General features: G+C 38.2%; 1 protein-coding gene across 16 annotated transcripts in view; it reads right to left on the bottom strand.

The window, feature by feature from the left end:
* The window catches only part of AKAP11 (A-kinase anchoring protein 11), a 45,331-nt gene that overhangs the window by 31,921 nt on the left and 855 nt on the right, over window positions 1-12,555 (bottom strand). For 7 of the 16 annotated variants that reach the window (XM_074815608.1, XM_074815617.1, XM_074815623.1 and 4 more), the window contains exons 2-4: window positions 9,022-9,496; window positions 6,972-7,080; window positions 1,801-1,917 (exon numbers count right to left, since the gene is read on the bottom strand). In XM_074815608.1, coding sequence (XP_074671709.1) covers window positions 1,801-1,917; window positions 6,972-7,031 — 177 coding nt within the window. In that variant the 5' untranslated portion in view covers window positions 7,032-7,080; window positions 9,022-9,496. The other 9 variants (XM_074815609.1, XM_074815610.1, XM_074815611.1 and 6 more) reach the window with 9 other exon arrangements.

The following is a 12,555-nucleotide window of genomic DNA, read 5'->3' as shown; positions in this document are numbered from 1 at the left end:
TAATGATTCCAACCCTTCCTTCTCCCATGGGATAACTCATTGCACAAAGATAGGGCAGAATGTTTCACACAAATGAAGGCCAACCAGTCCATATGTACACTGACAGGCCAGCAGGCTGCTGTCAAAGAGACTACATCACAGCCCAGTCTGCCTATTTTTGCCTCAATAACAACACTAATTCAGATTTCTTTATTGTGCCCAACCTCCAGTTTTTACAGAAAAATAATCACTTTTTAATACCTTGAACATGTCTAAAGTTAGTACATCAGTTCAAAAGTTGTTGGGGAGTAGGCCAGGGAGATAGAAAGGCCAATAACCAGTAACACAAGCCTTTTCTTTAAGCTAAAAATAGTGTATGAGACACTGTATTTGAAGGTTATTGTAACCCATGGGTACAGAGGAAATGAATTAAAATTGTACAGGAAAACAGGAATTCTGTTTTTCATAAGTCTGAGTAATTATCTTTGCAGTCCTAATAGTGTTCTTTTAATGTTATTCTGCATATAGGTGTCTTTTCCTATATTTTCATAAGAAAAAAAAACCCTGTTCTGTGGCAGGATATTGACCCTCTTACATTTCAACCAGAGGGCTCTTAATTGCTTGAGCTAATAAGGTAACTAAATATAATCAGCTATCTTGCTCCATAGGGACCATCATTACAGGCACATAAAACACGTTGCCAGCTATTTGCTACAAGAAAAAAAAAAAAGGGGGTGTGTGTGCAGGCAATGTCTGAGGGGTTTTGTATATTCTAGAGCATGGTCTGACTGAACAAACAGAAACAAGGTTCTGCCACTCTTCTACTACTTAGCTCTTCTTCCTCACCTCTGATTTGTCATAGCTCTGCATCTTTCACAAATTCCGTTTCTTGCCTGCTCCCCAAACCTTTCATACAGTCACAATCTCACCACCCATCCAGTCCCAAAATCCCTGGTATTATCCAGGCAATTCTAACTCATCTCTGCTGGTCACACAATCTGCCTCTTCCCTTTCTGCTGCTACTATTTATCCAGTTATGAGTCTTCCCTAACCACCTCCTGAGTCTTTTTTGCTTCACTTCTCCCTATCTCTCAGGTACTCCATCTGGCTAGTTCACATCATCCTCTCTTTCTCTAAGCTCCTTGTCAGGCCTGTCAACTACTCCTTAGTAGTCTTCTAAAACACTTAATACGAGATACATGGTACACACTGCTTCTTACTTTTTTCTTTTCCCTTTGGAGAAGCTGCTGTCTTGTAACTCAAACAGCTCTAGTTATTCCTTCTCACAGCTTGAGATTTACCTAGACAGTCCTGCATTCTGTCCAGGTCTCCTCCTCTCATCCAGTTTTTGGCCCATCTATATTAATGTAAAAGAAGTCTAGATCTGCAATGCTGAGACTTCAGGTTTTAGTGCTGAGCACAGGGCAAACAAGACCAATCACTGTAACTTTTATCTTCAGACCTGGGTCAAAATGTTCTACTACTTTGTTAGGATACCATCCATACAACCTGGATCACAGGAGTGCTCACAAATGCAGTACACCCAGTTATACAATTCTTACAAAATCATCTATCTACACATTTTGGGTTTTTAGTTTCACAAAACCTACAAAGCAGAGAAATGCCATCTTGAAATGTCACTGCTCTTTTCAAGACTACAGTGACTGAATTCAAGGATGACAACAGGAAGTACAGATTTTATGACCAGTGATTTGCAGTATTGTTCACATTTACTACCCTGCAACTTTCCATGCTGCTTCAAGCTAAATCATTTTCTATCATAGCCACATAATATATATAAATGATCAGGTTATGCCAAACCTCAATAAAATTATCTTGTTCTTCCCGATTTAGACATTCCTCTGCTGATACACTGCATAGTTTTTTTCTGCTGTGTAGCAGTGACTTCATAGAGTGCAGTACACCTTCACCAAAACTCTGAAAAACAATGAAAAAAAGAAAAACATTTCCAGTCTTGGATACAGGGTCCATCCAGCTATCCCCTACCCCCATAGGTGTCCCTACTTTAAGTACTATTTCAAATTACTTTGTATATAAATCACCAGGTTTTAAGTTTAAATTTACTTCAGGACATGGAACTGAAAACAGCTAAGTTGTTTTCTTCAAGCAATATTTTTATTCCAAAAGAAGTTGACCATTCTGCATTAAAAAAAGAGTGAGAACATGCAGACTTGGAAAAAAGAAACAGATGAATCCAAGAAGAACTCCAAGCCCCATGTATTCCTTGCATCAAAGCCTGTATATGGAACTTTTCCAACAACTTTTCCTTAAAAAGGACAAAAAGCAAATTTAGCCAAGAAAAGTAATGGAGGCAGCTTCAAAAGTCAGAGAGGAAGAAAACAAACAAACAAACAAAATGAAATCCAAGAAAATCCACACATATTCTCCTTTCCCATTCCTTGAAGAATGCGAAATAACTGTAACTTAATCCCATGTAAATACTTCTTGTAACATTTCTTATATTTACACTTCTGGTGACATGCAATCACCCACAGATGGCTAAAAAAGGATTAAGAATCTAAGACTTCCTCCCAGTGTAAGGAAGAGCAGCAGAACAAAAGAATTATCATCCCTGGTATCTGGAGGCAAATAAGACGACAGAACAACAACAAAAACTGGTTCACTCAGCTCGTAAAAAATACAACACCCTCTCATTTGTTTTAGGAAGTTAGCAATTTTTTTTTTTTTTTAAATTGTCATCTTCTCTAGGAAGTGGGTTAAAAAGAAAAATAAGATCATTACATGGTTATAAATTGTTAATCCGGTTATTTGTTCTCTACACAACTGCCCTGTTAAAAACGAAGTGAGAAATCAGTGTGTCCAATTTATGACAAGTTATTTTGAATTTGCATAGCTTCTTAAACAATAGTAGAAGTGCTAGATAGCCAAATTTAGTCAGAGAATGTTTTGCATTTCTGATACTCCCACAGCAAAAACAATCCCTTTATGGTAAAAAGTGATCTTGCATGTTAGCAACACACACACACATACACACCCCCACCCCCCCCACCCCCCACCCCCCCGCCCCGAAAAAATGGCATCAAGTACTACTACATGGGAAGCCAAATTATTATAGCATGGTCAGTGTCACCATGCTTGTGCTCATGGCAATACAAAATTAGGAAAGTATTTCTAGAATGAATAGAGAAAAGCAAAATGGAAACTTTCCTTCAGGAAATTACCTTGAAACACCAAAATATATTTCAGAATGTTAGCAAACAAGGCTCAGACTAATGCTCTGATAGCCAAGGCCAAGTGACATTAAAGCAGTCAAAACAGTCATTTTTATGGAAAAGTAACAGCTGAACTATTTTAAAATGCATTTCAGCCAGTTATTAGGTCATTTGAAATAAATTAATGAAATGTTCATCTGATTTCCACTTTCATCTATAACTTTGTCCCCACGTTTTGTTGCAATTTACCTCCAACACTTCAATTATATATTTTTGTACTTTCCAAAGTATGCTGACAGCATCTTTCCCTTTGATTCTCTGGATCTTCCAAATTCCCAGGTGGCTGCAATGCCAATATTGCTCAAAGACTCTTCCCCACTAATTCTTCCACCTATCTCATACAAAAGCCATTTGTGAAGTCAAGCAAGCATGTTGAAATGTTGCATTTTCAGCTTCTACAGTAACTTACTAAGTCACAGCACTCAAAATAGTAATTAAAAAAGTCATACAATGTGACCTGCTAATATTCTGCAGACCAACAGTGATCCAGTTTGAGAAGGGCTCATCATTATTCTCTAGTAGTTAGGTTTTCTGGGGCTATAAACTATTACATATACCTTATTTATAAGCAACTATTTTTCCCTATCCCTGAAAGGCAGGATGGGTAACTAGAACAAGAGTATGCCATTAGAACTACTGAGGTGAAGGAAAGATTTTGGAGAATACTAAGTTGAAGTGGGAAAAGAAGAAAGATGCAAGAATTGGAAAAATCTCCCTCGGGTATGGAAGAACCAGCATTCAAGACTACATGTAGATCTGGTAGTACACTCATGGCGGCACTGCGTAACTGAAGAGAAAATATTCATATTTAAAAAGGAGGAGGAAGGAAGTAATGCATGTTTTTATGATCCTATTAATGAGCATTAAAAAGTTCAGAACATGGAAAGAATAGAGATATGGAAATTAACAGGCACAATACATACATTGAGAAAAGATCTCATCTATCTGGACTTCCATAGATTATTTATACTGAAACACATGAAGAGTTAACAAAACCAGAAAGACAGAGTTTACTAAAAGAGCTGTTTCTGGAAAAGAAGAATTTGCCCAAATGGAGATGTCAAAGGGTTTTTTTTGAGGATATAGTACATGTAGGTCAGTAACCCAGTAACCAACTTCCTCAACATTTATCTTGAGATTCAAGTCAAGCATTATCATCATTAATAAATTTAATGAGGGGGGGAAAAAAAAGTAAATATGGAGATGATAATTCAAAATAAGCAGATGTCATCAGCTGAGAGGAAGAATAGCAAATCATACAGGAAGAACTTGCTCAATGTGAGAGTATTTTAAAACACAACTGTAGGAAGTACAAAGTTATATCCTTAAAAAATAAAAGCAAGCTTTAAAATAGAATTGCGAATTCACCAGCTGGAAAATAAAAGACCTGAGCTGACTTCTTGATCACAGTATAGCAATGAATGGTCAATATGATACAGCACTGAAAATAGCAAACATGATCCTAGTATGCATCCTTTAGTGAAAGAACTGAAATCAGAGTCACTGAGAAGGACATCCTGCGTAACTGTACATACAGTATCATCCACGTGTAAAAAGATTAACTCACAACAAGCACAGAAAGTAGGACTATGAAGGATAATCGCTGGAATGCTGAGGCTTTCATACAAAAGCAGACTAAAACCTTAGTTTACACAGTCTCCAAAAACCAAGGCTAACAGAGGACAGATCAACTGTAAAAACATCACGAGGGTGAACATCAGCGAGAGAAAAAAAAATATTTAAGCTGAAGAATAATGACAACTATGAACAAAAAAGGTATAAATTTGCTGTGAATAGCTTCAGCCTGGAACTCCTAAGATTCTTAGCTATTACAGCAGTGTGGTTCAAAGATATAAACAGCAGTGGGTTTTTTTTTTTATGTCCCCTCATTAATTGTGCGACTATATTGAGTAACTTTTTCATATTCTTATCAAAACTGTGTTTGTGACAGCAAAGGACTGGATTCAATTTCAGGGAAATCCTCCTATCCAACAGACAATGAAAGCAAGCTCTCTCACAACCCCAGTCTACATCTCACAACCCCAGTTGTAGTCTACAGTCTACAACTACATTAAAAACTGAAAACCAGCAAGTTCCCAAGACTATGCACTCAGTTTAGGTAAGGACAAGAGGATGTTAACAAAAGGATGTCATTTGTTTTTATAAATAGTACAACTACTTCCAATATACATCAACACACGGACAAAAAAAACCAAAACACAAGCAGTCTATAAAGCTCTACTTGCTCGGCCTTTGTACTCCTTCCTCACAGAAATTTGAAATCCACATGTCTCTCAAGAAATCCAATTTCAGTTGCAAGACTTACCAAGTCATGATAGGGGAAAAACACAAACATCCTCAAATGTGTGCAGGGGCAAAACACAAATATCCTCAAATGTGTGCAGTGGAAAACGGACCTGAACAATGAAAATCCTTGTCATGACTCTAGCTCAAATGAGCAATTAAAAGTTTGCATTGCCTCCTTTGTGGACAGCAAATCAAGAAGTCACTATCTATGGATCCTTCACAGTACACTAGAGGAAATTCTGTACTAATTGGTCTCATGAACTATTTTATACGACTGCTCTCTAACATTTCAGACAACCCACAAACCTCTAAGATGGCACCATCTGCACAGAAATCAAGTCATGGAGAGTCATGTTTACTCTCCTCTTAAGTACCAAAGCAGCTCTTTCTGACTTCATGTGCTGCAAGATTTAAATGGACTGAATATTTAAAAGTCATTTTGTAAAAATGGAAACTTAGCCTTTAAATGTGCATACTACAACCATGCACTGACTTTTAAAGAGCTACTACGGCAACAATTCCTGTTAAGTATTACAAAGTATTACGAAGAGAACGCGAATCAGACTGCAAGCTGTAAATCAACAGAAGATGAAACATAGTGCAATTCTGACCACCCTACCGCCTGTCTCTGCGAGAAAGAAGGTTCCACACTACAATCTAAGTAGCCACCCCACAGGGAAACATCAAGAGGAAGTAGCCACAGATCAAAACATTGGAGTATGGCTGTATGAAAATGCAGAATTCTGCAAGACACTCAAGGAAGGTCAAATTTATGTGCCCAGAACCACACAGTCCAGCATGCTCAATGGCAATGGAGCAGTTCACAGAGCTAATGTTTTAGGCAACCATTAGAATCAGTGAGGAATCACCAGTCACTGTCATTATTAGAAAGATGTTTCTGGAATAGGGGGGCGGGGGGGGGGGGGGGTGTTTCGTTGGTTTGTTTGGCTTGGTTTTTTAAATTGAAGAAGAAAAACAAACAAAGGGCAGACTAAAAGTCCTCTAAAATCCAGTTTATGTTCAGGTTAAGAATGCTGTAGTTAAAGAACTCTATTTGAGCTGAAGATTTCTTATAAGCCAATACCGTGTGTCTTAAAGTGAAAGAATATCACCCATACTTACAAACTGCTTAATGTATGACAGTTAACATTCCATATCAGAACCTGGAACAACCAATTACCTGCCTGGAAGTCCAATAATGCTCACCTTTGCCTTCAAGCAGTTTCTACAGAACCTATATCACAGACACTGTTCCCTTAAAACAACAAAATCTGCTTAAAACATGTAACATGTCTGCTTAAAACATATAAAGAGAAAAAAAAAAAACACCAACACCCCAACCAAACATAGCAGTTTACTTGGTTCATTATCAGACTGTTGCGATAAAGATCTAAAAGCTCTGAAATAATATTTTTTTTAAAATACAATTACCTTTTTCACAGATATTCTTGGTTTCATTCGATTGCCCTGAGCCCTGGCGTACATATCCATGATTTTACCAATCTTAGTATTCGATGAAAGAAGTCAGCTCAAAAAATACCTACAAAAAACATTTATATTTGATTATTTTGTTTCTCCATTTGGTTTGTATACATTTTGAAAATGCAAGTAGACAAAGCAAAAACAACAAAAAAAAACAATTAAAAAGCATTTTAAAACTGAGAAAGATTAAAGAGCACACGATCCATGCTGATAGCTCCCTTTAAAAAAGTACTGCCTTAACAATTTTTGAAACAATGCACGAAATGTAAAACACACACCTTACAGTTAGTTCCAACACTTTTCTTTAACTAGATTTCAAGGCTGCATTGGAGGGGGGGAGAACATTACATTAAATCTTGTTTCACTCTCGCTGATACTCTAATGAAGTTTATCAGCAGATTCCTGTACCATACAACACACTGGAACTACCCTTCAACAATCTTGAGAGGAAAACATAGTACTTACCCACTCAAACAACTGGCCTATTTATTTCTGTCAACTGTAAGTACTACAGACAAACACATGTGACTCCTGTTCAGGCTAACATGTATCAGCAATCTTGTTCTCTAGCACTGCTCTGGGCAGTCCTGTCTCTGCTGGCAAAACACAACAGACCAAAGATGCATTTATCAGCACTCTTACTTCACCAAACTAGGTCAGAAGTGTTTCTGCTCCAGTCAGCTACCCTTATTGATCTTAAGTCTTAATTCTAACAAGAACAAAAAAAAAAAAAAAAGCAGCAATGAAATCCAAACAAGCTTTTCAAGTTTCCCTGTTTAATCAGCAGCAACCAAAAGAAACAGAATAATCTAGTTTGTCTCAGTCAACTCTACATCCCTCAAAACAGGCAATAAATATAGGGTATTAATAAAGAGAGAACGCATGTGCTGGGCTTTTAAGTTCTATGGAAGTTTTAATACTTTATCTTTTCCTATCGTCACACAATTTAGCCAGGATAAAGAACTCCTAGACTATTCAAAACAAACCAGGTAAGGAGCAAATACATGTAAAAATGACTGCAGAATAAAAAATAAACACCAAGATATCAGAGTACAGGTCTCCTTTGCACAACTAACTGGCTTGGTTTTCTCTATCTCATCTCAAGCCTATATTTAACCTTTATATGGGAAAGAAATCTCTATATGGGTTTGTCCTTGAGTATATGTAATTGAAATTGTAAAATAAGTAGTGGCATAAAGAAACTGTATTCTTCATCTTCCTCCCCAGCACTCTAAAAGTAAAACCTCCTCAAGAATACAATAGCAAGAGATTATTCACATGTACTCCACCCTGATTTCTGCTTTCCTTCATAAAGATAAACTTGCTAGAATCTTAGAAAAAAAGTTACACTTATGTAAATAAACTGCAACATTTCAACCTCTGGAACACAGCATCTCTCTGAACTGGATGTCTGAAGTTTGGAAAATTAAGACAACGACCTGAAGCAGCTAGGTACATGCTAGACAGATTGTATATATATAAATACAAATAAATTCAAATCATAGTAAACTTATGTGGATGGAAGATTAAAAAACACAACAATGCTTCTGTTAAGACTCATGTGTTTTTAAAAAAAAAAAAAAAAAAAAAAGAGTCAAGCAAGAAAAAGAAACCTACCTCACTTGTCCCTTCTGCTCTATCTTAACTGGCTAATCCACTCTGTTCATCTAATCATAACAGGGAAATAACTCTTAGACACATCCTTGTCCTAAGAGCAGCCACCTATGAGAAAAGCTGGTTTCTCACATAGGGTCAAGTCAATTGAGCTCTATATTTCTGAACTGATTTGCTTCTTGCAGCAATTTTAACAAAGCTCAGCACAGCAAAATCAGGTAGATGACTTGATAACCATGCTGGGTCCTGCAGTATTTGCTCAGATACAGCAGTCTACCAGTTACACTGCCTTGGTAGGCAGTAGGTTAAGTATTTTCCTGTGGCATCAGCTAGTAGACTCTGGAGACCTGAGCATCAACACAGAGCCACCTGAAAGGTCACCTACCTCATGAAACCAACAGACTTGTAAATAACGACAAAGACTCTGAAAGATGCTGGACAGAAACTGTACTGGTTTATCAGCATAGGAACCATAACCATTTTGTCTTGTCTGCATTTTGTTCTTCAGTACTTGAATTACACAGGTTCTCCCCACCACCAATACCATACCAGCTCTCTGTCATCCATTTCAGAGAAATCTGAAGGGCCTCACTTGCCCAACAATGCAGCAAAACCTGAAAGCATTCAATGAGGAATTGGTTGGATGGTCGCATCCAGAGTGTAGTGGTCAACGACTCAATGTCCAGATGAAGATCAGTGACAAGTGGTGTCCCTCAAGGGTCCATACTGGAACCAGTACAGTTTAATATCTTCATCAATGACACAGTGGGATTGAGTGCACCTTCAGCAAGTCTGCCAATGACACCAAGCTGAGTGGTGTGGTTGACACGCCTGAGGGACAGGATGCCATCCAGAGGGACCTGGACAAGATCAAGAAGAGGGCCCACGTGAACCTCATGAGGTTCAACAAGGCCAAGAACAAGGTCCTGCACGTGGGTTGGGACAACCCCTGGTATCAGTACAGGCTGCGGGATGAAGGGATGGAGAGCAGCCCTGAGGAGAAGGATTTGGGGGTACTGGTGGACAAAAAGCTGGACATGAGCCAACAATGTGCACTCGCAGCCCAGAGAAGTGTGGCCAGCAGGTCGAGGGAGGTGATTCTCTCCCTCTACTCTGCTCTTGTGAGACCCCAACCTGGAGTGTTGTATCCAGCTCTGGGGCCCTCAGCACAGGAAAGACATGGACCTGTTGGAGTGAGTCCAGAGGAGGGCCACAAAATTATCAGAGGGCTGGAGCAACTCCCCTATGAGGACACGCTGAGAGAGTTGGGGTTGTTCAGCCTGGAGAAGAGAAGACTCCGGGGAGACCTTATAAAGCCCTTTCAATATATAAAAGGGGTTTGTAATAAAGATGGGAACAAACATTTTAGCAGGGCCTGTAGTGATAGGACAAGGGGTAATGGTTTTAAACTAAAAGAGAGCAGATTTTGACTAGATATAAAGGAAGAAATTTTTTACAATGAGGGCGGTGAGGCACTGGGAACAGACTGCCCAGAGAGGTGGTAGGTGGCCCATCCCTGGAAACCTTCAAGGTCAGGTTGGACGAGGCTCTGATCAACCTGATCTAGTTGAAGATGTCCCTGCTCACTGCAGGGGGGGGTTGGACTAGATGACCTTTAAAGGTCCCTTCAACCCAAACTATTCTGTGATTCTATAAATCCATTTTTCCAGTTATTTGCTGAGGAACACCCTTCTCATCAGACCATGCAATAAGCATTTAGTTAGCTTTTCCAGTCTTGTTTGAATTTATGTAAGGAGCAAAATTAAATAATTAACTTAACGGAATCCAACAGGAATTCCGCCATGGATTTCACCCCTTTGTATAAATTTAGCCTATGTGTAAATTTATTAAAAGACAGCATGTATTGACAATCATTACCTGACAGAAAGTAGGAAATTTATCTTTTCCCTGTAAAGGGCAGATGTGCTGAGTAAATAGCTATAGGGGCATATGTGTACACGTGCACACCTATGTTAAAGGCATACAAGGACATGAGGAATTTGAACTGTATAGTCAATAAATTTGGACTATATATATAGTATGTTCTTATGAAACTGTATTTCCAACAAAAGATTCTAGACAATGTCAACAGTATATCTAGGATTGTTTCAAAAAAGTATTTTTGTTTAAAAAAAAAAAAAGACATCTTTCTTTTAAAGAAAAGGTGCTTTTTTTTTCGCTTTCAACCTGAAGCAACCGAAAGAACTTTGCTGATGATTTGCAAAAGCCAGGTTTAATCAAATATTGAGTTTTAAAAGATTCATTCCAAATATGAAATTTAAAAATACCTTAAAAACAACAATATGCACTCTTTTATAACATTAGCAAAACAATTGCTATTGAAAACCAATTAAACAAGCAGGCAGAACTGTCCAAATGATCCTTCTCTATTTCTCATTTCTAACGATTTATCACTTTCACTAATTCGGTTGGCAGTTTTGAAAAAGCCCATTTATAAAATGACAAGCTGTTTTGACCACAGCCGCATCCACACTAAGAAAAGGCAGGGTGGAGGGTAGGGATGTGTGTGGAATACACATTGTTGGTCAGCATTAATGACAGTTATGAAAGGCTGGATCTTCTTTTTCTTGTTTGGTTCCAATTGTTTTACGTTGTGCTTTTGTCACACAGAACATGACATGAATACCAAGCTTCACCAATTTCAAAACAATACTTCATTTTCTCTGCCTAGATCATCACTAAAAATCATCACTCCCACCTTTCCCCCACTCCTGGGTCTGGATTCTCAAATATGTGCTGGGAAGAAAAATATTACTCGATGTACCAGAAATATCCATTAGTCTAGATTTTATGGTTTGCGCAATTAACCTTTAAGTTTCTGTACTTCTGTTCTGTATTTTGTACGTAACACAACTAAACAATTGAGGTGTGGGGGGTAATATTTTCTAAGCAGTAGCATTTTCTCAAGTGATCCTATTTCCCCCTAGAGAAAACTTCACCAGAGAATACCTTGTTTAGGAGGTACTTTTTGACTTTTTGTTTGGTTATTTTTTAGATTGTATCATACAAAATGATCAACAGAAAGAGGGAATAATCTAATCTATTTTATTATTTTTCCATACTGAATAAGACTTTCCACAACTATACTTCTTCAGCTGCCAACAGGTTTTAAAGAATTCCTGAAGGATAAGAAATTACAACGCATCAACCAAGATGGCATCATTCAATTACCATGCCTCAAAAAAATCACCTTACCTGAAGACTAAGAAATTCCCTTGGACAAATGGCCCCAACGTTATTTAAAAACAATTTCTAAAATTAATTATATTGACAGTATCTATTATTAAAGGCTAACTGTACGATAACCTTGCAAATACGAAGCAATGTAAGACTCTTCCTAAGTGGTACAGGGATAAAGTGTATTGTGTTACCATTGATTTTAGTACCACTGATCTTTCCCAGATACAACAGAACTTCTTTTTCTCCCCATCTCACTCTGGTAATATCTCAGGGGTTCCATAAGAAGGCTGTAATACCAGATCTACAGTCCATAACTCTCCCCGCCCCTCTGGATATGGGGGAAAAACAGAGAAAGGTACTTCAGTCATAATCATAGAATCATCTAGGTTGGAAAAGACCTTGAAGATCACCTAGTCCAACCATTAACCTAACACTGACCATTCCCAACTACACCATATCCCTAAGCACTATGTTGACCCTACTCTTAAACACCTCCAGGGATGGGGACTCCACCACCTCCCTGGGCAGCCCATTCCAACACCTAACAACCCGTTCTATGAAAAAATACTTCCTAATATCCAGTCTAAATCTCCTCTGGTGCAGGTTAAGGCCATTACCCATTGTCCTATCACTTGTTATTTCGTTATAGAGACTCATCCTCATGTCTCTGCAACCCCCTTTCAGGTAGCAATAAAGCCCCTCGGAAGAGCCAAGAAAG

The sequence above is a fragment of the Strix aluco genome, chromosome 2, assembly GCF_031877795.1.
Source record: "Strix aluco isolate bStrAlu1 chromosome 2, bStrAlu1.hap1, whole genome shotgun sequence".
Taxonomy (NCBI): Eukaryota; Metazoa; Chordata; class Aves; order Strigiformes; family Strigidae; genus Strix; species Strix aluco.
This window is presented reverse-complemented; position numbering and strand designations above follow the sequence as displayed.